Source organism: Aethalodelphis obliquidens, unplaced genomic scaffold (assembly GCF_003676395.1).
Source record: "Aethalodelphis obliquidens isolate GAN/ISIS:26980383/991018 unplaced genomic scaffold, ASM367639v1 scaffold102, whole genome shotgun sequence".
Taxonomy (NCBI): domain Eukaryota; kingdom Metazoa; phylum Chordata; class Mammalia; order Artiodactyla; family Delphinidae; genus Aethalodelphis; species Aethalodelphis obliquidens.
Window position 1 is genome coordinate 2153248 of NW_020838046.1, and position 27691 is coordinate 2180938.

Sequence of the window (27691 nt, forward strand, 5' to 3'; positions counted from 1 at the left end):
CAGGGACGGGAGTGATGTGGCCACAAGCCCAGGAATGCCTGGAAGAGGCAGGAAGGGTCATCCTCTAGAGCCTCCCGAGAGAGCTCAGCCTGCCCACTTCTGGCCTCCACAGCCGGGAGAGAACAAATTCCTGTTGCTGTAAGTCGTGCCCCTCACCCTGTTTGTGGTCATTTGTTATGATTGCCCCTTCACTAATACAGGGGACAAAGCCCCCCAGCAGTCCCCACACTCCTGCTCCAGAGGAGAGAGTGAAACAGGGCCTCAGCAGGCACTCTGGTGGAGATGAGGGTTTGGAGGCTCACTGAGAGCACTGCTTGAGGGTGTGCTGGGACAGAGGCCAAGCTCGAAGGAGCTGGGCATGTGGTCCTCCAGTGCCAGCCTATGAGAGGATCCATGGGGCCACTGAGTGACAGGGGACCTGGGATATGGTCCCTGCACATGAGAGCTGCTGCATCTCCAGGTGCTAACAGGGAACTACCACCCCCTCCCACCTCTGGGGAGGGCTGGGCTGGACTTGGTCTGTGAGAGGTCTGTAAACCCTCTCGTCTCCCTGGGCCCTCCTCCCTCAGGCCTCCTCCTCACACAGGCCCTTCTCCCCAGGACCACTGGAACCCCGCTGAAGGCAGCCAATGAGATGAGGTTATAATTTAAAAATACATTTATTTAGTGTTTCCATTTGTTTCTGTTCTGTTACACAAGGCCATTAAATAAATACATTCTCCAAGTCACTCGAGTACACACCTACTCGCTATACAGATGAGGTAGAGAAATCAACAGGCTCACACAAGACTTCTCTCGTGTGTGAATGCCCCTCTCCTCCCGCCCGCCTGGACCTGGCCTAACCAAGCTCGGAGTCACGTCTGTGCATGCTGAGAAGAGAGCAGGTGGCCGGGACCCGCCTGGCCCTCAGCATGGCTCTGCCCCTGCGGCCCTGGGGGGGTCGGGGGATCTGGACCCCGCCACAGAACATGTTTTCTTTTAGAGATCCTCTGCTGCACAGAGAGAAGCATGTTAATGAGAGGCTCCGTCAGCGGGAGTTGTTTCTTTGCTTAGCAAGACATTTTGATATATATTTATGTATAAACAAACCAGCCAGCAGACGTTTTCAATCTGCCTTGTTTAAAAAAATACTTTTCTTAATATCTATGACATAGAGCTAAATGTGGTATTTGATTAAAAAAAATCCTTCCTCTGACTTGCCGCCTTTCCAGACCCAGTAGTGACCGAGCTACAGTCTTGTCATAGAAGCATGGCCAGGTCTGCGTGCAGGTGGGAATGCTTGGGGACAACCGGGATGCACCCCAGCCTATCCTCACCCTCTCCAGCCAGGCGTGAAGGAGACTGAGGGGCAGACCCACATCGTCCACTGTCCCCTCCCAGGGGACGTGCCTTGGCTGCACCACTCTGTCAGCATGCACTTATTCATGGGGCTGTTCTCTGAACCACAGGAGAATAAACTTTACTATTTACACTATAAAACAGGGACAAAGAGACCCACATCCACATAAATAGGTTTTCTTTTAAAAACACAGTCCCCAGGGTTCCTGAAGCCCCCCTGGACTCCAAGGAATCCCTTCACTCAGTAGTTCCCGTGTCCACGCTGCCACCCAGCTCTGCGCTTGCCCAAACCCCAGTGCACACCCTCGGGGCACAGTCATAGAGCTGAGCAGGATGGGCCCAGGGCTGGAGGCCCCACCAACATGGGAAGTAGAGCTCCACACTTAGGAAGGGCACAGGGCAGAGGCCACACCCCAACCAACCACTGACCACAACCCAACACAGTGTGCATGATCACACATACCACACACATGCAGACATGCTTACGCACATGCGTGCACGCACACACGTATGCTCACACATGCACACGCAAAGCACAGACACCACACATGCACAAACATGTGCACATGGTCACACGCATACATGCATCCGTGTACGTACATGCACACCCATGCGCAGATGTGCTCATTCTCATGCGTGAACACATACCACATGCAGATAATATACGTGCTCACGCACATGCACTTATGCATACACACATCACATACTCACACACATGTACACTCATGCATGCACACAAACATGCTCATGCACACACACCACACACTCACGCATGCATACACACATGCACACATGTGTGCACACACCCTCAAACCAAATCAGGTCAGCGCTGGCCATCCTTTTCCCTTCCCTGCAAAATCAACAGCATGGCCAAGGAGAACGGCCTTCCATTTGCCACATCCTAACCTAGACTCTCTCCACCCATGTCTGTCCCCGCCCTGCCTCCCCCACAGTGACAGAGAGCAAGCTGTGCCTTCCTCATGAAATGAACCTCCAAGGGGCTGGCCCTGCCCCTCTGCCCATGCCCACCTCTGGGGGAGAACAGGCCACCTTCTGCCACCCCCAGCCCCAGAATCTGCATTGAGGAGGCTAGAGTGTGGAGCCACGTGCCCACAGGGTGCAGAGCAGGGCCCGTCCACTTCCCAGGTCAGCCTTGCTATGGGTAGCCGGCCTGGACCATGGGACCTGGCTTCCAGAAACCCTGAGGGTGGTGGCCAGACACAGCCTGCTTTACTTCTTCAAAAACAACGACAGCATGTCTCTCTGGATTTAGTGGTTTCAAACGACAAAGCAGATCAGGCGAACAGTTTAGGAGGGGGGGTGGAGGGGAGGGAGAAAGGGGCCCCTCCAGGCGAGGCTCTGCTGAGAGGGGGAGGAGCCACAGCCTAGGAGACTGCAGGGATGGAGAAAATAATAATTATATATTAGTTAAATAAAAATAACTTAAAAGTCACTGATATCACTCCAAAGAGAAGTACTTGATGTCAGAGGGGGCCGGCAGTAGAACCCCCGCACCTGGGCAGCCAGGCATCTGCTCTCTACCCTAGTGGTTTGACTCTAAGCCAGTGCTGGTGCAGGACAGGCCACAGGCAGCTCACACAGAGGCCGTGTGGTCACGAAGGTGTGCCCACTGCTCCTCAGAGGGCACCCAGCGCAGGAGGGCCACCTGGTGACTCAGGGGGACACAGCTTGGAAAGCATCTGTGCAAAGCTCTCAGGTCATGGGGAGGGACAAACAGAGGGGATGCAGAGGTCAGACTAGGCCTTTGAGATGGGGAGATAAAAGGGCAGAGATGGCCAACCCAGCCAACTCCCTGGCCTCTGCCCCTGCCTTGTAACCAAGTATACTGGGGGCGCCCGGGTCAAGGACTCAGCCCCTGCAGGTCTAGACCCCTCACATGGCACACACCACCTGTACCCCTGCAACAGCCTGGCCAGGCCCAGGGGCTCAGCCCCTGCAGGTGTACACCCCTCACATTGCACACACTGCCTGCACCCCTGCAGCAGCCTGGCCAGGCACAGGGGCTCAGCCCTTGCAGGTGTAGACTTCCTCGCGCTGGGTGCACTGCCTGCACTCCACATAGCAGCACCAGCGCACCTGGCACTGGCAAGGCCGGGTCACCACCCGACTCTGTGTGTTGTGACCACGCCCGCAGCAGATACTCTCGCAGTTCTTCTCACGGTGGCACCTGCGGCCGGCAGTGCCTGGGGAGAAGCGGCCGGCCAGGCAGAAGCTGGGTGAGTCGTCCAGGTGCACTAGCTCCGGAGTGCGGGGCAGTGGGTCGCCACCACCCGTCCCTGTGGCCCGGCCCCGCGGTGGTGAGATGGCGCCGGCCTCGCCGGTGGCCTCATTGGTGGTGCTGCCCACCTTGAGCGCTGTCTCGTACTTGTGCTTCAGGCGCTTGCCCACCTCATGGAAAGGCGCCAGCTGCCGCCAGCACGTCCGCACGGTGCACGAGCCTGACACGCCGTGGCACTTGCATGTGGTCTCCACCCCAGCCTTGATCACCTGGGAGGGAGGTGGGCATAAGGGCCACTCTGAGCAGATTGGAGACCAGTCCCCAAGGACAACCCTCAGAGGGGCTGGAACTGCCATTCACCCCAGGGCCAGATCTCATGGCCCCCCAGACCCGGGCCCAGGCAAAGGGGGTCACCACTGCTCATCACCCAGGCCCCCTGGTACCCACACATGTCCCTCCCTCTCCAAGTCATGAACCACCCAGGACAGAAACCCCATAGCCAGCACCACACCTTCAGAGAGGCCACTGCAGCACCCTGAACCTACCTCCTGCACCATCATGGTCCTCCCTTCCCATCCCTGCATCCCAGGCTGCCCTCTGCAAGGCAGGGCACACCTCCCCACTAGCCCTCCTGTCAGCACCCCCCAGGACCACACAGTCTGTCCTCAGCAGTCTGCTCCTTGAAAAAGTAAGGACAAGCAAGTTAGCTTGCCTAGTGGACAGAACTGGCCATGCCCCTGCCTGAGCACAGGGATCAGATGCTACTGCATGTGCAGGCACCATCCCCCACCCTGCTACTTGGAAAGTGGGAGAAAGCCTCCAGAGAGGTCCAGATGGGAGGGGGCTGCACCCACCACACACATGCAGGCAGGAGCAGGCATGGCCCAGCACCCACACTCCGCTTGGGATCTGGGAAGCTGCCCAAGACCCAGGCTGGGCCCTTCCCCTCCCAGGACTTGGGTCCAACCTGCAAAGCCGTGGAGTCAGCCCAGCTGTCCCACGGGGCCTCCTGCCTGACTTTCCACACTGGGGTCCCTAGAGGGACACGGGGAAGAAGAACGGCAGGGGAAGGGGAGGTCCCTCTCCAGTGGGCCCCAAGCCAGGCCTGAGCTCCCACACTGCCCCCAGGGAGAGTCGGCTCAAGGGGGATTAAGAAACATAGCTGCCCTCCAGCCAGGCAACAGAAGAGTCACATTTAATGATACTTTGCTGAGAAACCCGGACAAATTTAATTAAAACGAGGCTTACCCAGGACCAGTGGAGCTAATGGAGCACTTTCATATTCTGACTTTTCATTAATAGCTTACAAAAGAGCGAGTGCAGAGGAAAAGAAAGGGCCTCCCATGGGGGATTTAATCAGCCTGCACCCCTCCCCAGAGGGTGGAAGGAGAGGCAGAGCTCCTGTGGAATAGGGGGAAATTGATTCTTTAATAAGCCCACACCTCAGAACTCTGGCTTCTCAATAAAGAGGGGCTCAGAGTGAGGCTGGCATTAATTACCTCACGCCCCCCTCCAGCCCCTAGGCTGGGGCTCCATATCGCAAGGGCTGCCCAGCAAGCACGCAGCTCCCCCTCCCAGCCCCTGACTATCCCCCAGCTCAGGCTGGGCCTTGGGAGGCGTTTGACTGGCCAGCCTGTGCAGGGACTAAGAGGGTGGGGTGTTCTGTCCACAGTGAAGGTGGTGGGACCCGATGCCTCCTCCAGTGGCGTGGAGCCAAGGGGCTGGCGGGTGGGTAGAGAGTGGCTGCGGAGCCAGGTCCCCCCAGGTCCAGCCATGCCTGCAGCCAGCAGCTCCCAGAAGGGCCCAGCAAGAGAGCTGAAACAGTCCTTTTCACCTTGAGTCTTTTGTTTCAAGTTTCCTTGGAACAGTCCTGGCCACAGACAGGGTCCCTGAGGTAGCAGCCGCCTCCCCAGCTTGAGCCAGCCACACCCCCAGCTTTTCCCCGGGACCCCTGGACCACACACTTACCCGTTTGCTGTCCACCTAGGTCCCTGGTGACAGGACCACCCACCCCTCAGCCCTGGCGGGTAGGGACCAGTCCATTGTCTTCCTGGTTAGATGGTGCCCAGCAGGGAGACCCTCCCTGTGGCCTTGACCAGCCAGGACCCACCTGCCTGTTCACCAGCCAGCAGCAAGTAGGCCTTCTGGTTCCACCCAACCATGGGAGACCACGGGGCACCCCTCCATGGAGTTCCCCACCATGACAACTAGTATCCCTGCCCATCTGGTAAGTAATGAGCCTTATAAGCAGAAGGACTGGAGGCCCTGGCTGTCACCAGTGGCTGGAACAGAGCCCCAGAGGCAGCCGACTTCACCTCCTCCCAGCCCTCTCCACCACCAATGCCCCTCCCTCAGCCCCTGCACCCCAGCCCTTAAACACATATGCACCCTGCCCACCCCTCTGCACTTTCCCGCCCTGCTCCCCAACTCACGCCACCTGCAAGCCCACACCCACCCCATGCCCTGCCCTGTGCCCTGTGCGCCCCCCACCCTGCACCGTTTCCCACTCCGCACCCCACCCCGCTTGCCTTCACACCCACGAGGTTGTTGTGGAAATCCACACGGGCTCGCAGATCCTTGCTAGACCGCCGACCCAGGAACTCCTTGACGAACTTGCTGCTGTACTTGAGATTGTCCCCGCAGCCACCCCACTGCCAGGCCTCTCGGTTCTCCAAGTCAGGGGCCTCATCACAAGTGCAGCGCTCCATGCGGCCTGCACTGCACGCCTTGGCCAGTGCATGCGTCAGGCCAGCAGAGGAGATGGCGTAAAGGAAGGCTGTCTCCTTGAAGCCTGGGGTGGTGGGGGCAGGGGCAGGTCAGCAGGCCACAGCGGCCCCCGTCTCCCTCAGGTGCAGCCAAATCATGGCATCCCCAGGCACACATTCCGTATAGAGCAGGGTCTGCGGGAAGGATCCTTCCTGGTGTGTTCCATGCAGGGAGGGGCGTACCTGCCTGGGCTGCCATGTGCACCTGGGGACAGGAGGTGCTCCCTCGTGCCCCAGACATAGGACTGGTCAGGGGCAGGAGAGAACCCAGAGTGTACTGGGCCACAGGTGTGCCCAGCAATCGGAGACCCTATCCATCTGGGTCTCCAACCTACTAGACTGGCCAGGGCCCTCTGTGAGCCTTGCCATGCCCTGGGCCTCAGGTCCCTAGTTTTGTTTTTTTTTTAACATCTTTATTGGAGTATAATTGCTTTACAATGGTGTGTTAGTTTCTGCTTTATAACAAAGGGAATCAGCTATACATATACATATATCCCCATATCTCCTCCCTCTTGCATCTCCCTCCCTCCCACCCTCCCTATCCCACCCCTCTAGGTGGTCACAAACCACCGAGCTGATCTCCCTGTGCTATGCGGCTGCTTCCCACTAGCTATCTATTTTACATTTAGTAGTGTATATATGTTCATGCCACTCTCTCACTTCGTCCCAGCTTACCCTTCCCCCGTGTCCCCTAGTTTTTAAAACAACGCTGTTGAGAGACTCAGATGAGAGTCCCCCTCGGCACCCTCATGCAGAAGGAGACACAAGAGAGGAGGCTCCGTGCTCTGGGCTGGGGCACCAGCTGGACCCCTGCTCCTGTGCCCAGGCACCAGGCCTCAGCCACTGCCATGTGGCAAGAGCCATCAGAGCTGCCTCAGGCCTTGTCACAGCTGACCACATGTGCCTTGTGCCACCAGCAACTGTTTCATGCAGGTGTGAGAAGGGACCGGGCATGGGGGAGAGGGCAGGAGGCAGGGGAAGGGGGGATCGGGGGGGTCAGATCCCACCCACCGCCCAGTCACCTGGAACTCAGCTGAGGTGCTGCACTAGGGGCGCACACCAGGGCCAGGAGGTCCTGCCTCCCTGCTCCGGCCCAGTGTCCCAGCACACTCACCTCGCTTGAGCAGACTGGCCCGGTAGCGACCCTCCAACGTACAGTTCCAGCGCTCAAACCGGAACTGGTACTGGCACTCGAGAGCACTCATGCTGACCGCTTCCACCAGCGTCTCAGCCACACCGGGGTCCCGGCGGCACATGCGCCGCTGCTTGCGCTCCAGCTTCAGCCGGTCGCAGGCCTTGTAGTGTGCCTGGGCAGCTGCTTCCGGCTCCAGGGTCAGCGGGAGGATGGTCAGGGGCTCACTGCCCGTCAGCCTGGGCACAGAGAGGCCAGAGTGAGCCCTGCCCCAGAGGCAGAAGGTGTGCGCTGGGCGAGGGCTGCAGATGCTGGGGCAGCAGAAGAACCTGCTCGGCCGGAAAGCATGGTGGCAACTGGATAGGAGCCCCAGTGGGCCCACCTGGGGGACAGAAGGGGCAGCAGGCCCAGGGACGGTATAGAAAGGCCACAGAGAACCTGGCAGCGGAGGGTGGTGAGAAGGCCATGGGACCCTTGCCCACCAGGCATCCTCTCTGCACCCGCTTGCCCCCATATCCACTCACGCCCTGCCCTGCCAACTGCTTGTGGACCCCTGCCTGGCCCCCTGCACGCCCTGGGTTCTCACACTGACTGCCCAGTGAGCATAACTCAGGTATCCACACGGATGCTGACCACTCCCCAACAAGTCCCTTCAGGGAGTCACACCCCAGCTGTCACCAGCCTCACTGCCCAGGTCTGATGACAGGGGAAGGAACACACAGCTAGAAACTCATACACACACACCTGGGAAGACTGCCCAGCCCAGGGTATTGGCCAAGGGCAGACAACCAAGGCAGGGAGCGGGCACAGTTGCCTCAGGCCGCATGAGACGTACATCTACTGTACCCTCCCCGACCCACTCCCATGTCTGCTTACCCAGCTTGCTCTAGGACCCCCACACTCTGCCATCCCCAGCTAGGGGTGCCCCCCACGGCCCTGTGGTCCCTTGAGGATGGCCCTGGCTCACTCCCTGTCCTGCAGCCTGTGCAGATGGCCCCCATGGTTCCAATGGGGTCTCCTGGAATATGTGCACCAGAAGGCGCCTCTCGTCCCAGGACCCAGGTGCCACCCGGGAAGTGGGCTCCTGGTCCTTGTGCAACTCCACCCCTTCTCTTGGCTGAGCCAAGGCCCTGGCCTGGGTCCGTCTTCCTCTGTCTGGCCTGCCTGCCCTAACTCCTTACCAGCTGCTCCATCCAGGGACTGACTGGCTCTGGCCTTCTGCCTGCTCTGTGCTCAGAACCATGGGCCTCAGTGTCCCCAGACAGACAACTGCACATCTGGGCTCCAGGAACGTCCAGGCCCAGCCCCACCCAGACCTTCAGCCCTCAGGAGGGAGAGGTGCCCACCTGGACGTGAATGGGGCTCAGAGCCCACCACTAGAAACAAGCCCCAGCCCCCACCTCTCACCTCAGCCAACCCCAGGAACCAGGGGTATCAGGAGTTCACAGATACTGGAGCCCCACACCATGCCCCATCCCATTTCTTGCTGTCCTTCCAAAGCCCCCTCAGGGGTACGGTGACCACTGGGCTGACAAGGAGAGCTGCAGCTTTCTGCAGGGGAAGGGATGTGGGCAGGGCCTTCTAGAACCCCATCCTCTAACAGACTCCAGCAGTAATGCTGCAGGTTGAGGTTCCCCTGGGGACAACCTCGGGTACCACATTTTGTAGCTGCATGCACACACCCCCCAGCATGCCCTGCCCTGCCTAGTGGAGAGGGGAGTCGCTGCATATCCACCCTGGTAAGGGTGGGGCCCGTGCAAAGCAGAATCGGCCCTACCCTGAGGCCTCTGGATCCCGGTCCCTGAAGGAGTTGCCCCTGTCTCACCCTTGCTGATCAGCTCCCTGAGAACAGCAAAGCAGGATGCTGAGGCTTGGGAACCAGGCTGACAGGAGGCCCAGGCAGCATTGGGCAAGGAGGCTACCGGAACACCAGAGCTGACTGGTCAGGCCTAGGGGTGCAGAGCAGAAAGGACCACTACCCCCCACCTCTGCACACTTAGGTGCAGCATGAGTGAGGCCATGGTGGGCACCCTGAGAAGACCCACCCCAGGCCTTGGCCCTGCTCTCCACAGTGCTCAGAGCTAGTGTACCGGTGAGCTGTGGGAGAGCAGAGGTGGCAACTGCTCCCAACCCTGAGATCAAGGGCGTGGGTGAGCAGAGCCCACAGAGGCATCCCTGCCAGCTCAAGTCTGTGCAGACGTTGCTGAAAGACCCGTGCCCCTCTCCATAAGCAACACTCTGAATCAGGAGGCCCCTGGGTGTGCTGTGGGAGGCCAGCATGGGTGCTGGCTAGAGGAGAAGCTCCAAAGGTCCCTGAGACACGGACAGATCCTTCGTGGGCCACTGAGCTGTGGGGATGCAGAGGCAGTAAGACCTTTGGGGAGAAGACACGTGAGCTTGGAGCTGGGACGATGCATTGGAGGGGTAGCAGCACACGGCAGCCCCAGTTACCTGCACCCCTTATCTAGCATTAGGACTTCATGCCTAAGGACATGGGGATGTGGCAGAGGCTGACGTCAGGGGGCAGTTTTGTGGACTTCCAGGCCCCTGCCTGAGGACAGCTGCTGCACTGGGGCAGGGTGAGCAGGCAGGGGCCCGAGGACCCTGGGCTGGAGGCCGGAAGAGCCATACTCCTCACACAAAGACAGCTCACACAGTGGAGACTTGTCCCCAGACAGGAATGTCAACAGCTGTGCCCAGAACTGCGTGCCACATGGCTAAAGCACTGTAGCCTCCAACCAGCACATCCCCCAGGCAGGATTCAGATTAACCAAGCTCCCACCGCTGCCAAAACATTCCAGCATCCAAGAAGACCCCTACTGTAAGGCCATCCTGGGGGGACCTGGGGCCAGGCTGGAAACGGACGAGGAGAGGGAGACAAATGGCAGGTGATGCTGCCTTCCAGTCTTCCAGGAGGCATTGGGGGTGCCTGTGTCCAAACTCTGCACATGAGCACTGAGGACAGGGCCCCCCCGACCTGGTGCCAGCCTGTGTCCACACTGCACATGAGGAGCTAACTCAGGGGTCCCCCACACCCAGGGCCAGTCTACATAGCTACAGGTAGTTTCACTCCCACCTGGCCTCAGCATGTCCACCAGGGTATCAGAGGCAGCTCCATAAACACAGCCACAGGCAAGCTGACACTCTCCTGAGGCCAGGTGGGGTCTACATCTGTTCTGGGCAGAAGGATGTTGAGGAAGGGTCAGCTCAAGTCCAGGAATGGCCATCTGAAAATCGTGTGGCCACATGGCTGAGGCCTGAGGCCCAAGGGCCAGGCCTTTCCCCTGAGCCATCATCCAGCTCCCATGGTAGGCATGAGGCTGAAACCCAAGGGGGCAGCACTGCTCTACCCCCCGGCGTCCCTCATCCCAAGATGGCACATCCCCACCTCCCTTTATTGGGGGCCCAGCTGGCCCCTGCCCAGGCCCCCTTAACAGTCAGTGTGGACTCAGTGCAGCCAGCCTGTGAACTTATGGCCCGGAGTGCAGCAACAGAGGACAAACCCTCACGGAGGTGCAGGGGTGAGACAATGCATGGGGTACAGGGAAGAGGGTGGCCATCAGGTGGGTCCGGGCTCAGTGGAGAAGGTCCCAGGGGCAAGAGGCAGAAACGACAACACAACGAGGAACCCACAGAAGTGCTGGAGGAAAGATGAGAGGTTCATAAAACATTCTTAGAATCAGGGAGGCTTTTGTCAGAGTGACTCAGAATCCAAAATGCCTTTAAAATTTAATAAATTAGACTATCTAAATGTACAAGAGTCTCTGCACAGCAAAAAGTAGCATAGAACCCCAAGGCCAACAGAGGGAACGCTGCAGTTCAGATCCCAGGCCAAGGACCAAGTTTCTTTGCTTGTGTGTGGGCATGTGCATATGGGCACATGTGCATGTGCTGCATGTACATATGTGGACACAGGCATATCTTTTCCTCTAGATCAATAACAAAGGAATCAACTGTTAATTGGATACAGGATATGAAAATACAGTTCAAGGGAAGGGAATATAGCTGGCTGTTAAAAACTTATTTGCATTTCACTCAAAAAAATGCAAAATAAAACTATATTGAGGGCTTCCCTGGTGGCGCAGTGGTTGAGAGTCCGCCTGCCGATGCAGGGGACACGGGTTCGTGCCCCGGTCAGGGAAGACCCCACATGCCGTGGAGCGGCTGGGCCCGTGAGCCATGGCTGCTAAGCCTGTGCGTCCGGAGCCTGTGCTCCGCAACGGGAGAGGCCACAACAGTGAGAGGCCCGTGTACAGCAAAAACAAAAACAAAAAACTATATTGATAGGTTATTTTTCATTCATCAGAGGAGTACAAATCAATGTCTGATAGGATTATTGTCAAGGACACAGGGAAGGAGGTGTTCCTCCTTGGCTGGAATTCTGGACTGACATATCTATAAAAATTCACCCACCAATTCTCTTTCTAGAAATACAGACTACAGATATGTTATCTTAAAACATATAAGCAAAAAAAAAAAATTTAATGTCAGCAGCAAGAAAAAACGTACAAGTGTATGTCACTCACATGTTACCCAATGCAATGCTGTCGTGCAAAAACACTGGAAGCACTGTTTGGTATTCAAAAAGACTGGAGATTGGCTGAATAAATGGGCTCCATCCACTCCAGTATTCAGCAGGCCTCAGAAATGCCGCAGCCCACCTGCTGTGTACACTCAGTGCAAGGCACAGGCCTACCTCTGCAGAGTACCTGCGTGCACACCTGTGGATGCACGGGGCAACCCAGGATAAAGGCAGCCTGGGGCAGAGGAAACACGTTCTTCTCCCTTATGGCGTGTGAGCCACTCACACGTTGTCCCATGCACTTGTGGCCCATTCAAAATGACAAAGTTCAACATACAGCCAGTGGCATGGAGAAGTCCCTCACAGGCTCTCAGCCCTGTATGCCAGCCTGGAGCAATGAGCCTCTGCCCACACAGCCTATCTCCAGGGGCTGCGCCTTCCAGCCCAGAAAGCGCCCAGGCCACCCGGCACAGCACAGACCCTCCAACCACCCAGCTGCCCACACCAGTGCACCTGCCACTGTGCTCAACACAGCTGCCCCTCCCTCTCTGTGGGCATCTGGTCTGAGACAGGCGGGTCGATGGGCACATAAGCCTGCCCAGGAAGCCCATGGAGGACTTGAGTCCAGGTTGGCTGCCCTTGCTCCACCTGGCTGTCCTCTCCCAGCGCTGGACCCATTTCCTGGGAAGAAACGAGACCTAAATGTTGGTCTGGTACTTTACAACACTCAGGTATCTTCAAAAGATATAATACACACATGGAAGTGAGCAGCACAACTGGGAAACACAGCTCTCACCCAGCTCAAGAAACAGCCTTGTGCCCAGGCACTCTCAACTGCCACCACTAATGTCATAAACAATCTCCTAAACATCTTCCAAAAGCTTCCCCATCTTGCTGTGCACATCCAGCTCTCCATCCAGCTGACACCAACATCTGCCCATGAAGTATGGTGGGGCCAGCATCCCTCCCTCAGGATCCCAAAGGTTCCATCTCCTCGCTGCTCTGTGATGTCACAGCAGCCTCACATGTGGCTCATTTCCAGGCTCCACCCTGGGCTAGTGTCACGAGCTCCTGACGTTTTACTGGGATTCCGTCAGGAGCTCCTTCCAACAGATTCCAAGGGCACACGTTGGCTCTGCATTTGCACACACGTGACAGGGTTTGCTGGGGTGGTCATGACTGCTCTGTGCAATTTTTTAAAATAAATTTATTTATATATTTTTGGCTGCATTGGGTCTTCTTTGCAGTGTGCGGGCTTTCTCTAGTTGTGGCGAGTGGGGCTACTCGCAGAGCACGGGCTCTAGGCGCGTGGGCTCAGTAGTTGTGGTGCACAGGCTTAGTTGCTCTGCAGCATGTGGGATCTTCCCGGAGCAGGGATCGAACCCGTGACCCCTGCACTGGTAGGCAGATGCTTAACCACTGCGCCACCAGGGAAGTCCCCTGTGTGTGTAATTTTGAATCTCTCCATTGGTGAGAACAGCATCTCTCTCCATTTACTCAGGATTCCTTCCTGCCTCTCTCTGAAGTCTTACACGTTCCCCCACTGAAGTCTGAAGTCTTACAGCCTCCCACAGGGCTGGCCTGTATTAGAGTCAGTCTGTGTTCCAGAGTGATAGTGTATAAAAATAAAATAACTTTATAAAGTCAGTCTTCCCTCTGTTGCTGACCTACAAAAGTCCAACTGACCCTATGCTGATTTAGTATTTGGTGACCTTGCTATGTGTTGTAATTCATCTCTGATGATTTTCAGATGCTCTGTGTACAATCATGCAGTCTGCAGAGACACCAGTCTATTTTCTTACTATGCGGTTCTTCCTGCCTTGCTACACTGGCTAGGGCCATCAGCATAATCGTGCAGAATCTGCCAGCTACCCTCTGGGACCCAGCCTCCTGACCCCCAGCTCCACAGCCACCAGCCAGCACAGAGCATGTGTGGCCATGAAGTGAAGGAGAGAACTGTGGGCACCACCACCAGAAAGTGGGGACCCTCATCCTTGCTCATCTCTGCTACCCAGACCCACCCCTCCAGACGCAAGGGTGCCCTAAAGACTGGCACTACAAGGCGAGAGACCAGGAGTCAATGCACTCACAGAGCCAGAACGTGATTGCTACATGAGAGAAACGACTCCCATCATGCTTGAGGGTCTGTTAAGACAATTGGCATCACCCAGATTTAGACAACGGTGACGACAGGCATCCCTGTCTGACTCTTGGTTTTAAAAGGGAAGCTTTTGCCATTTCACCGTTAAGCATGAGGTTTGCTGTGTGTTTTTCTGGACACCCTGTATCAAGTTAAAGAAGTTCTCTTCTGCTTTTAGTTTGCTATGAATGTTTTTAAAATCACAAATGGATGTTGAACTTTATCAAATGTCATCCCTGCATCTTTTGATGTGTGATTTTTCTCCTTTAATCTGCTAAATTGAGGAATTTCACTAATTGATTTTTCTAATGTTAGACATTAAGCATTCCTGGAATAAACCCAGTTGGCCACGATGGGTTTTATCCTTTCTCTGTTTTGCTGATGTAACTTGATGATGTTTTGTCTAGGATGTTTGCATCCGTGCTTGTAATTTTCTTCTCCCATGCTCTTCCTGCTGAGTTTCAGCGCCTTAGCAGGAGTTTTTTTTTTTTTTTTTTTTTTTTAATTTCCTAGAAGAGTTGTGTCAGATTAGAATCGTGTCTTCTTGACTGTTTGGTGGAACTTGCCATGAAGCCATGCAGGCTGACCTTTTCTTGGTGGAAACATTTCTTTTCTGCTCCAATTTCTTTTTCTTTTCTTTTAGAACACCTTTATATATCAAGATATAATTCACTTACCATAAACTTTGCCCATTTAAAGTATATAATTCAGCATTTTGTAGTATATTTGCAGATATATGCAAACACCACCACAGTCAATTTTAGGATATTTTCATCACTGCAAAAAGAAACTACTTAGCGTACTCTTTAGCTATTACCTCCCTATTCCCCTCCCCCAACTCCTGGCAACCACTAATCTACCTTCTGCCTCTGTGGGTCTGCCTGATCTGGACATTTCCTATAAAAGGAATCAAACAACGTGTGGCCTTTTCTGACTGGCTTCTTTCACTTAGCACAATGTTTTCAAGGTCCCTCCGTGTGGTAGCATGTAATAATATCCCCTTGTATGGATATACCACATTCTATTTTTCTACTCCTCAGGTGATGGACGTTTGAGCTGTTCAGTCTTTTTATTTATTTTATTGATTTAATTTATTTTTTGGCTGCGTCCTGCGGCATGAGGGATCTTAGTTCTCTGACCAGGGATGGAACCCGTACCCTTGGCATTGGGAGCGCAGAGTCTTAACCACTGGACTGCCAGGGAAGTCCCTGAGTTGTTCACTCTTCAGCTATTGTTCATAATGCCACTATGACCACTCATGTACACATATTTTTGTGAACATATGTTTTCATTTCTCATGGGTATAAACCCAGGAGTGGAACTGCTAGGTCATAGAGGAATTCCATATTTAATTGTTTGAGGAACTGTCAGATTGTTTGCAACAGTGACTATACCACTTTACATTCCCAATGACCCAATTTCTTTGCTTACTATAGTGTTAGTCAGTATTTCTATATCTTGAATCTGTTTCTGTTACTTTTTTGGTTTTCTCCATTTCCTCTGAATTTGCAGATTTATCAGCATGGAACTGTTCATTACATTCCCTTGTTTTTGTTTGCAGAATCTGTGATGATGTTCCCCGTAGCTGGACACTAGCACTCTGAGCCTCCTCTTCACTGGGTTAGTCTCCTCAGGTGTTTCTAAGACCTTCCCAGAGAGGGATCTGTTCATCTCTAATGCACCTTTTTTTGTTGATTTCTGCACTACTTCTACTTTCTTTCGGTTTACCTTACTTCTCTTCCTCACTTTTGTGATGGACACTTGCTGAGTGCTTTCAAGTGTCTCTCCACTTCTAAAATATGCATTTAAGCTACCACTGTGGCTGCTTCAGCCTCTCCGAAGCTGCAGCCTCAGGGCACCAGACTGAGCCTGACACAGCCCCAGGTCACTGACTAAAACAGTCACAGCTCAGATCACTGTGCTGAGTCTGAGTCTCTCTCTACTCTCATTTCCCTCTTTACCTTATGGCCCATTGAGCTGGTGTGTTCTCTCTCCATCCTCTTATGTTCTCTATCCTTACATCGTGTGTCTCTCACCCAGAGCCTATAATTAGACTCAGGACGTGACCACAACCCCAATCACCTCAGCCTTATGCCTGGAACATTTCATCCACTGGGGTCCTGGGGTCTCAGTTTATCCTTTCTGCTGGCCATGCCTCTTCTTTTTCTTTTCTCCTCTCCTGCCTTCTTTTGGGTTATTTTCATTATTCTCCTTTTCCTTTTGTTAATTTGAAGTCATATATTTCCATTATTTTCATGGTTACCCTCAAAATTACAACATGAGTCTATAAGTTACCCATGTTCAATGTTGGTCAATACCACCCCCTTCTCAGTAATATGAGGCCTGAGAACACAACCTTGCTGACTCCCTGGAATTATATGCTGTTGTGTATTTTAGTTCTACATTTAGGACCCAACAGGAAGTTGTTCAATGCTCCCTCATCCCTCCTTCCCTGTGACCTTCTCCTTGCTGTTCACTCCTTTTTGTGTCTGGAACACAGCAGGGCCATTTCCCATGCCTAAGCTGCGGCGTCAACATTTCCTCCAGAGCAACTCTCAATTTGTCTGAAAATGTCTTTATTTCACCCTCATTTTACAGTAATCTTCACCGAGCGTAGAGTTCTTGGCTGGCAGTTATTTTCTTTTCATGCACCAAGGGGATGGTCCCACCACCTCCTGGCTTTGCTCTCAGTTCTGAACTTAGCTGTCAGCCTGACAATCCTTGGAAGGTAATCTGTATTTTGTTTTTTGGGATTGCTTTGGTGTTTTGCAGTTGCAATCTGTCATGTTCTGGCATGAGCTTTTTTTTTTTTTTTTTTCCTGCTTAGAAAGACACTGGGCCTCTTGAATCTTCTTGATTGTTCTGATCAGTTTCAGAAAAACTCTCAGCCATTCTCTCCATGTATCACCCCATCAGTTTCTCTTCTCTTCTACCTCTGGGCCTCTGGTGGAGCATGTGGGACCTCCTCACTGTGTCCCCAGGTTTCTCACCCTCTCTGCTTTCTGTGTATCTGCCTTCCCATGCCACACTCTGTGTAATTTCTCTTGACCCATCTTACAGTTTGCTAATTCTCTTCAACTGTTTATAATCTGCTTTCAAATCAGTCTACTACTTAAAATTTTTCCCAGTTCTATTTGGTTTTTCCAAACTTGCTGGGTCAGTTTTTGTGGCTTCTCATTCCTTACAGATATCCCAAGCTTATCTTGCTCCTGCAAGCACAGTGAGAGTTGTTTTATTCAGTGTGGGATGCTCTGTTTACTGGTCTGCTGCCATCATTTCTGCAAGTCCTTTGGCTGCATTTCCCTGCACACCAAGCTATCTCTGACCATATGCTGGTCGCCGTATTTGAGAAACTGTTTGCAGGAATAATCTGAAGCACAGGATAAAGGTCCCCAAATTCACAGCCACCTGGAACCTCAGAATGTGCCTTCTTTGGAATAAGGCTCTTTGCAGAAGTAATCAAGGTAAGGATCTTGAGACCAGATCATCCTGGATTAGGTCCCACGTTGCTGACGGCTCACCCCGCTGACGAGCTCTGCAGAGAGCACACTCCAGCCCTGGGGCAGCAGGAAAGAACCTAGGACAGACAGAGCCAAGTCCGGGGATGCCCAACCCCCTCTGTGGACCAGGCCTGAGGCTGTCATGCCTGACTGCTTGGGGACTACTAGCGCAGCCCCTCTGAGCACCCAGCCAGTCACACATCCTCACATCTGCCCCAAGGACAGCCAGGTAGCGGGACGGGCATTGTCGGAAGAGGGTGGGTGCAGGTTTGGCCCACGCTGGTACTGGAGCCATCCTTGTCCCACATCACTCAGCCCCTAGAACACCTCACCCCTTCTCACTCACAGTTGGGGGTAGGGGAACAGATTTCGATTGCCCTTCCTCCTGCCTACAGGCCCAGCCACCACAAGGGCCACCCTGCCCGCAAACCCAGCTCCCCGGGCATGGGGAGCTGAGACCCTGGGCTGGGCGGAAGGAGAAGAGGCCGGAGTTCCAGAAGCCACAGCGCCCTGCCAAGGAAACCTCAGCCCCACCAGACGGCGTTTAATTTCTGTGTGAATCAAATTCAAAACAAATTCCAGTGCTGAGAACTGGTTCTGAGATTAACCCTCCATCCTCCCGTGGCCTGCAGCCTCCCACCCAAGCAGGCGGGTGTGGGGTGGGCATAGACGCCACCAGAGCCTGGGGCTCCCCGAGAGCTCCACCATCACTTGGTGCCCTGCCGTGCCAAGGAGGAGGTGAGGGCCAAGGGATGGGGCTGAGCAGGGCGGGAGGGCAGCTCCCCGCATACAGGTCACACTGTGGCAGAGACCTTGTGTCTGTGACAGCTGTCACCTCCATCAGCTGTGAGAACTGCCAGGCCCCGACTTCCCCACCTCATGGGCCCCGAAGATTCCAGGGCACGAAGAGCTCTTGGTCAGTCCGCAGATCCATCACTGTCCAGGGGATTGCCTAGCTAAGGCCTGGCCACCCTGGGGGTCAGCTGGCAGACACAGGACTCAGTAAACTCCACTACACTGGGACCCACAGCACTGCCCACCAGGCCTGGCACCCCCAAGCCTAACAGAAAGGTCCTCATCCACACGAGGCCCCTGAAGCGAGCAGAACTCGTGGGACCCCCAGACTCTGAGGGCCACCAGCCAACTGCCCCCTTTCCAGAGCAGGACGATGGAGCCCAGATTGGACAGTGGCATGCCGAAAGCCCCCAGGAAGGTGGCTGAGGCTGCACTGGACCCCCAGATTCACTGACTGCCGCAAGGAGAAGACGGGCTGCAGTGGCTTCATGGAGGAACCAGAGTGACCAGGCCACCTCTGTGCCCTGGTCACCACACCCCCAGGCCTCAGAGATGGCTGTGGACCCACGACGGGGCTGCCACAAAGGACAAGATGCAGGGCAGGTGCTCGGAGAGCCACCGGACCCCACCACCACCGCCGCCACTACCAGCATCACTTTGATATCTGGTTTCCTTCCTGGAGCTGGCCTCCCAGGGGCCTAGCACCACGCCAGACACAGATGGGGAACACTGGGACAGCCTCAATCAACACCCCACCCTGGGGTGGCCTGAGGCAGCCACTGCTGCTCCCTCTGTCCAAGAGGGAGCCAGGTCTGGTGTGCTCTGGTCTGGGAGCCCCTGGCAGCCTCTACTCTCGGGCCAGACCACTTCCCTGGCCACGTCTACCTCAGGTATCGCTAAGAAAAACAAACGCAGCTTGAGGCTTGCCTTTTTCCATTCCCTCGTCCGGCTGCCGGTCTCGAGGTGCAGGGCCTGCCAGCTGGGCGGCCGGGTTTCCTCCTGTGGCTAGGGGCACCAGGCCAGCCAGGAACCTCACTGGGAGGAGCAGGGGAGCATGGCGGGCTGTGCCCGCAGGTCACAGAGCCAGATGGCCAGCACACCACCCAGGTTGATACTGTCCTGAGTGGGGCTGCCCTCCTCTGGAGACCCTGGACCAGCCCACAGATGTCCGTTAATGATTAGTCCCTGCAGGAAAACAGGCTGGTCATCGTCCAGCCCATGCTACCAAGCCCCACTCCAGAGGCCTGCTCAGACCTGCTATGCACCGTGGGCAGCCACCTGCTCCCACTTCCCCGACCCTCGCTCAGTGGGGTCCTCAACCCCCACCTCCCACCCTGGGAGCTCCAGCAGAGCCCTCTCCCCTCAGCATGGCACCACAGCAAAAACGCCCGCAAAGCCTCTGTCCAACATCTAGGCCCCATTGTCTTGTGTCTGCTGCACCTGGCCCACCATCCCTGCGCTGGAAGGTGTAATGGCCCAGTCAGCAAGTGTGGGTGCAGCGTGGTGGAGGTTAGGGCCAGGGGTGAGCAGGGGGCTGGGCCACCTGGTGAACGAGCACCTCAGACCCCACACCAGGCTCCTGGGTGCAGAGCCAGGAAGCGGAGGGGCCCCCTCACAGGCCTCAGAAGAGCCAGCCCAGCGCAGTTTGGAGGAGACACCACAAGGGAACCTCCTGGTTTCCCCAGAGGTGAGCTACAGGTAAGGAGTGATACTTCTGGGCTATGCTCTGGCTTCCTGGAAGAGGCAACAGCTGAGGCAGACCCAGGAGGATGGGTAGCCCCATGAGGACAGTGGCCCTGTTCCCCACCCACCAGAGGCTGACCTTCAAGCAGGGGCCTGGCCTCACCCACTTCCCAGACAACTGCGCCTCCTCTGAAACCTCCTGCAGTCTGCTGAGCCAGGGTGGGCACTGCAGGGGCACCCCCACCTCTGGGACAATACACAAAGGGAGCCGGGTGCCCCCCAGGCTGGGATTAAGGGGGCTGAGTGCCGGCCCTGCTGACAGGTGTCATTTTTCTACAGCCAGGAAAGCCAAGCCAGGCCCCTTATCAGCTCATCGCTCCTCCCCGAATTCAGGGCCCACAGCCCCCCGGGAGGAATCGTGTGTGTGCATTCTTTTCCAGGAGAAAAAATACCCACACACTTCTATTGTCCTCTATATCACAAGGCCCCTGGGGTGGGTGGTGGGTGCCACCCTCAGTCTGGGGCCACCCTGAGAGCCTGGGCAGGATCATGCTAGTGCCCATGGCTCTGGAGTCAGGTCCTGGACCACAGCGGCAAGGACGGGGGTGAGATTAGGCCAGCTGTCCTCCCGTCCAGACGGCCGCCGGCTGTGGCAGAACATCTGCTCACACAGCTGAGGGGAGCCAGATGGCGGCGGCTTCCTCCTCACCTCAGACCCCACCAAGAGGCCACCGGACTCCACAGCCTGTGTGCATGAGATTCCCAGCCCAGAGGCCCAGTCCTGGCCTGATGCTCCCACCTGCCTCTATCTGGTCTCTGTATTAGGGGGCCAGGGCAGGGCCCCCCCAGGAGCCTATGGAAGGGGACAATAGGCCAGGCAGGGGCCAACGGTTTGGGAGTCCACAGCCCCCCAGAGAAGACTGGCCAGGAGAAGGGGGGAGGCAGGAGGGACTCTGGAGACGAGAGATGCAAGGGGCAGTGAGCTCCCCAAGGGATCCCCTCTGCCTCCCCATGTCTGCCCTGGACCCATAGGCTGGGAACCTGGAACACCTAGGTCCCTCTACTGGCCACAGAGGTCCTGGACCATAGTCTAAGAAGAATCCCCCCTCCTTTGCAGGCAGGAAGCCCAGGCCCCTCCACACCCACCCCTCTATCCTCTCCTGTCCCTGGAGCTCCCTTCCCTGACCTGAAGCCCTCCCCACATCCCCAGGCACCTTCCCTCAGCCTGCTGCCCCTGCCCTGCATCCCTCGTCACCTGCTGTTCTGAGGTCTCACCCATAGGGCTTCCAAGGGGCCTCAGCAATCTCCCTGCCAGCCCCTCAGCTGCCCTGGACACTGTGGATAGGGCCCCATCGCCTGGGCCCTCCCCCACCTCAGCTGCCAGTGCAGGCCTACCCTCTCCTGACCCTCTGAAGCACACTGCTCTCCATGGCCTCTCCCTCAAACACCAGACCTGAGGCCTTGCAGGACTGTTTCGGGCATGTCTGTCCAGAGGTGGGTCTCCATGGGTAGCACCTGCCCTGTTGCCCAAACCCACGTGACTCCCCACGCTCCTGCCTGCTTAGCTCACAGCACCACCACCCCTGGCCGGGGAATCCCCTGGGACACCTCTCCCTCTGTCAGCCCCTCCCTAGCCCCAGTGGACTCTGGGTCTCCCCAGCCTTTCCCCTACAGGTGAGCCCCAGCCCTCAGCCCCATACACAAGCCCGCCCAGCCCCTGTCAGAGCTGTATCGTTCTCTCAGCAGGGCTCCATCTTACCCCTTGCCCACTCACAGGCTCACCGTACAGCCTTGTCATTCTACCACCCTACCATTAGGCTCGCTCCTGCTGCCCAGGAAATCTTCCCTCCTTCTTCCTACTCTAGGGACCAGCTGGGAGCCCCTCCTCCAAGCAGCCAGCAGGCACGTGGCCACACAGGACTGCCAGCTGAGCCCCAGGCTCAGTATTCAGAGAAGCAGAGGAGATGCCCTCACCTCCTGGCACTGGGCAGTCGACCCTCCCTGACCCGCACTCAGAGCCCTCCCTCACCCCAGTGACAGCAGCCCCTCTGGGGCAGACCTCGAGCACAGTGCCAGGGCCCCCAGCTAGCCCCAACCCCAGACCAGGCTCCAGCAAATGAACAGCCACCTGCGCCCTGGCCCCCCACATAGTCCACTGGGGGCCAAGCAGGGGGAAGATCTGTTGTGAAGACCCATGGGTGCAGCCCCTGTATGAAGGGGTGAGAGCATGCCAGCTTACAGGTCAAGAAAAAAGGTTTTCCTCAGTCCAAGAATAGATCTAGAACATTTAAAGAGCTCTTACAACTCGACAGAAAGACAAACAACTGAGCCAAAAAGTAGGTAAAGAAACTCAATAGACATTTCCCCAAAATAAAACATTATAAATAGCCACTGTGCACATGAAAAGATGCTCAACATCACTAGTCATCAGGGAAATGTAAATCAAAACTACAACGAGACACCACCTCAAATCGACCAGGGTGGCCAGAATTTAAAAACAAACAAAAAAATATGTTTTCTTTAAAATCAGAGAATTAACAAGCATTGGCGAGGAGTGGAGAAATTGGAACCCTCGTGCATTACTGATGGGAATGTAAAATGATGCTGTGGAAAACAGTTTGGTGGCTTCTCAAAAGGTTAAACGTAGCATTACTATATGATCCAACAATTCTACTTCTAGGTATGTACCGAGAAAAACTAAAAACATACAGCCAAAAAAAACGTGTACACCAATTTTCACAGGAGCATTATCCACGATAGCCAAAAGGTTGAAACTACCCAAGCGTCTATCAACAAATGAATAGGTGGAAGAAAACTGCCCTATGTCCAGCTAGTCAAATATTATTTAGTCACAAAAAGGAATGATGTACTGATTCTTGCTACAAAGGTGAATAAATCGTGGAAACAGTATGCTCGGTGAAAAGAGCCAGACGCGAAAGGCCACATATGGTATGATTCCATTTATATGAAATGTCCAGAATAGGCAAATCCACAGAAACAGAAAGTGGATTAGTGGTTGCCAGGGGCTGGGGGAGGGGGGGACGGGATATGAGGTTTCTGGGGTGATGAAAATGTTCTGGAATTAGATAGCGGTGCTGGCTGCACAGCCTTGTGGGTATATTAAAAACCACTGAACTGTATACTTCAACTAAGTAAATTTACAGGATGTGAGTTACGTTTCAATAACAAAAAGACCTTTGGCCCTAAGGCCAATTGCCCTCCCCCATGTGCAATGGTCCAGAGCACCTCAGCTGCCTTTCAAACTGGCTCCCAGCACCCCTCATGGGCTAGGGAAGCCCTTAGTGTCACGCCTGGTGCTGCCTCTTCCATGCAGGCCTCCAGGCTACTTGGACCAGAGAGTTGGGACGAGCCCAGACCTCACAGCAGTGCCCCACTCCCCCACATCACCCTGCAAATGCTTCCTGTATAATGTGGAGTGCTGAAGCCAACACCACGAAAGAGCCTCAGGGCTCACCGTGCCCCTTCTTACTTCTATAGAAGATTAATCACGTTGGAAGCCTCAGGCCTCCGCTGGCCTGTGCAGCCCCTGGATGCCTGTCTAGCAGTTTCCCCAGGGGCCTCTGCAGGGGGCTGGCTCAGCACACACACGGGACCTCTAAGAAAGAGGCAGCAAGGTGCTGGGGAGCCCAGACCCTGCTCTGGCAAGCACAGATCCCCCACATCCCCAGATCCAGCCCCTGGCTCCAGGCTCAGGGGAGCACAAGGGTGGCTTGCCCCAGGGCCTGGGGCATCCCTTCCTGAGCAGGTTTCAGCACACAAGGCCCACCCTTTAGCTCTATATTCTCACCTGAGGATAACGCCAAGAGAGGAGCAAAGTATGGGAGAGCCCACCCAGATCTATGGGGTGGGGCAGGGGGCTTGGTGGTTGGCAGCAGGGAGGGGTGTCCAAGTTTGTATCTCAAACTTGCCACAAGACCTTGGGACAGTCTTTTCCTCCTTAGAGCCAGGCTCCACTTCCTTCCAAGAGAGCATCAGGCCAGCTGTCTAGGCCCCCAGAGCAGAGACATCTCTGTAGCCCCAGGAGAACCAGATGGAAACACCACCTGCTAATCACACCAAAAAGAATGGTCAGGCCAGGGAGGAAGAGAGGAGAGCCCCTTTCCCATGGCAGGCAGGTGAACTAGAGGGCCCTGCCTGGTGGCCAGAGGCTGAGCAGGACAGCAGGAGCAGGGCGGGTTGGGTTGCAGCCTGGGGGGGGGGGGGGGGGGGGGGGGGGGAGGGCTCCCACCACCCACGTGATCCTCCCCCAGGCCAGCCTCTCTGGGTTTCTGGGCTGTAACTGGAGCTGCCCTGCCTGTGAGCCTCTGTGCCAGGCAGAGCTTTCAGAGTGGGGGAAGGGAGAGGAGGGCTGGATCCCAGCTCCTTCCCCCTGTTCCCTCTGTACTTGGGGTGGGGAGGGAAGCCCCAGCACAAGGCACAGAGAGGCCCCCTGGCTCTGGCCCAGCCCTGCCTGGCCCTGCCTGCCTTGGGCCATCTCCTCCTCCCCCTCTCCTCTGGCTCCTGCCCCTTTATTAAGCCTGGAGAAAGGGCCCCAGACCCAGGCTCAGCCAGTCACTGCTAGCCAGAGGCTGGGCCTCCATGCCTGGTGCTATCCTGAGTGGACTCCAGCACCAGGTCCCTTACCTTCTCTGCCTGTGGGGCTGGCACAGAGCCTGCCATCCTCCAGGACCTCCATCCACCAAGCTGAGTCTTGTCTCTCTTGTCTGGTGGCAGGGGGAGGGGGGAAGTGGGGTGTACCCCCAGCAGAGGCAGCAGAACTGCTTTCTATGCTACCCACGGGGCAGGACTTGGGAAGCCTCATTTGAGGGGGCCTTTGGGATTAAAGAGCAGGGCCAGAAGGGCTAGCTGGAGAAGCCACAGGGGCTCCAAGCCCTCCTGACTTGCCACACAGCCACTGGCCACACTTCCCTGAAGGTAACAAAGTGCAGAGAAAACACGGAGAAAAAGAGGGATGCTACAGGGGTTGGGATGGAGGGCGGGAGCCAGGACCCTGAACGCCACCCTGTGGGTCTGATCTTCCCAGAGAGAAAAGGCCAGCAGCAGGGAGACTCCAAGCAGAGCACAGCGTGGCGCACACAAGCCTAGGGTGTGTCTGAAGCCTGGTGAGCAGACCCATGGCTAAGCCCGGACAGCGAGAAGGCACAGCTGGCTGACAGGCCATCGTGACTCACCGTGGACCTGCAGCCAGACAGCCAGCCTCTGACCCTCCCTCTGCCCGAGAGGGTGAGGCAAAGGCTGCACAGATGGCATGCAGGGGCGTGCCAGCCTCTGCACAGCCTGGGCCCCAGGCGGGCCAAACCCACAGCCACAGCTCTGGCTGCGGGGTGGGGTCTCCAGGGTAAGGAGACAGGGAGCTGACCCTGGAAGACAACCCAGGAAAAAAGAACAGGAGAAGGGGGAGGGGGGAGAAAAACACAAAGGGAAAGTTTCCCATGAAAATATTTTATTTTCTTTGAGAACAGGATACACCTGCAGGGCTTCTCGCCCAGTCGGCCTCTCCCCGCCCTGGCAGTGCCACATTTCTGGACCAACGGGGCCCTCTGCCGGCCAGGACGCTGCGCGCCGGCGCCTGGTCCAGGGGAGAGGGAACAGGTGACGACGGGTGGAGGGCGGCAGCCCGGGAACGGCCGCAGGGCACGCAGGACAGGGACTGGGCAGGACGCGAGGGTGGCCTCGGCTCCAGGAGTGGCACGGGGTAAGGAGGCGGGGAGACTGGGGAGATCCGGAGGGCTGCCCACACGATGCCACCCAGACCCCGGTGTGCCCATCTGCAGAGTACAGCGAGGGTCCCCAAAGCTCGCCCGTCTGGACATCCCAGATCTGGGAGCGAGGAACGAGGAAGGGCAGGAAGGAACGTCGGAGAGAGACGAGCCCAAACCACACTAACTGCTGCTGCGGAGAAGCGCGCAGGACAGCGACCCTGGAGGCGGCGGGAGGCAGCATTCACGGCTGGGCTGGGCCCTGCGCACCGGAGAGGTCCCACAGACGCGCTCCCGCGGGCCGGGGCCCGAGCGAACGTCAGAAGCAAAGCGCAAGAAAAATAAAATTCCTCCAGTCTGGAGTTTTTTTTTTCCCTTTGGGGCTCAGAGCAAGGAACATCTGGATTTTGTACGTATTTTTTTGTTGTTGTTAAATTAACTTCTCGAGGAGAGAAAGGAGGGGGAAACTGCAAGGGGGGGTGGGTGTGCAGGGGCCAGGGAGGCTCCAGACGTTTGGCAAGAAATCCTGGCCTAAGGGAGCCGATAACCAGAGCTTGGTCCCGGAGCTCCAGGGAGCCTCACGCACGGCCGCGGGAGCGGCCGCAGCGACTACGGCTCCGGGGTCACGGAGGACCGGGGCCTCACGCCAGCCCGTCGGGTACGCCGGCCCCTCTCCGCGCTCCGCGCCACGGGGACACCGACTCGCGGACCCAGCGACGCGGGCTCCGCAAACAAACAGCTCCAGGCAACCCGGGGGCCCTCGCTAGCCCGGGCACCGCGCCCCGCGCACCTGGGTCGCCCCCGCCCTCGCGCCCGCGCCGGCCTCGGGCACGGCCCGCCCGCCCCGCCCGCCGGGCTGCCGAGGCACCTACCCGAAGTAGGCGGCCGAGGGGCGCAGCGCGGCGAGCAGCAGCGTCAGCGCGAAGGCCGCGGCCAGCCAGCGCGCCAGCAGGGGCCCATCCAGCATCTTGCCGCGCCGCGGCGGCTGACCATCGCGCTCCCGACCCCGCGCTGGGCGCCCCGCAGCCGCCGCCCTCTTATAGCGCCCGGAGCGCCAGGCCGGGGGCGGGGCGCCGGCCAGCTGGCCCGGCCCCGCCCGCGCCCGGGGAGGGGTCACGCCGGCGCCGGGGGCGGGCCGAAACCCGAGCCAGCGCCCCGCCCAGCCTCGTTGCTGCCCGGCCACTCGGGTCTCAGGGCGCGCCTCGCGCGTGGGAAGGGAGGCACGCGAGGGGGCGGGTGGGAACCGGGGCGGCCGGAAGGGGCGGGAGCGTGGCGGGGGCCGGGGGAAGGGAACGAGCCCCGGGGCGGCTGTGGGGGTGGAGCCAAGACGGAGCGTTGGTGGCCTGGGGCAAGACGGCGGGGCCGGCGTTGGGCGGCTAGCCGGGTGGGAGCAAGCGGGTGGGAGCGTTGGGGGACCTGGGGGTGGGGGACTTGGGGCGGCCGCGGGGGCGGGGTGTGGCCTGGGGCGGGGCCAAGGCGGAGTTCTTGGCTGCGAGGCAAGGGGTAGTGCCGCAGGGGACTCCGGTGTCAGTCCGGAGCTGGAGCGCGCGCGTCGGCTCCCGGAGGAGTTTGCATGAAAGGGGAGACAAGCCAGCAGGTGATGCCCCTGCCTTTTGCGAAGACTGACAGTTCAGGAAGCGAGGCCAGAGGGGCTCTGCTCCCTGGTTTGTTGTCCTGGGAATGAGGCGACCTGATGAGGGATGGTGCGGGCCGGGTCGCTCAACATTTTGGGACCTCTCTCTTCCTATCCTTAAATCAAGGGAGGTGAACTAGAGGCTGAGGTCACTGCCAGCGCTGATCCTCGGGTGACCTCCTTCTCAGAACCTCTGTACTGTGAGAACTGGACAAAGGAGTCTT

General features: G+C 56.9%; 1 protein-coding gene across 2 annotated transcripts; it reads right to left on the reverse strand.

Annotated features, from left to right (window-relative positions):
- Positions 1-358: 358 nt before the first annotated feature.
- WNT9A (Wnt family member 9A) lies at positions 359-26887 on the reverse strand. 2 transcript variants are annotated; one of them, XM_027096363.1, is made up of 4 exons: positions 26707-26887; positions 7457-7713; positions 6106-6368; positions 361-3846 (listed from the first exon to the last, which is right to left on the reverse strand). In XM_027096363.1, exons 1-4 carry the CDS (start codon positions 26799-26801, stop codon positions 3364-3366), a joined length of 1098 nt encoding a protein of 365 aa, XP_026952164.1. In that variant the 5' UTR covers positions 26802-26887; the 3' UTR covers positions 361-3363. The 2 variants fall into 2 exon arrangements, with proteins under 2 accessions (XP_026952163.1, XP_026952164.1); XM_027096362.1 differs by lacking the exon at positions 26707-26887 and having other exon boundaries at positions 359-3846; positions 7457-11597.
- Positions 26888-27691: the final 804 nt, after the last annotated feature.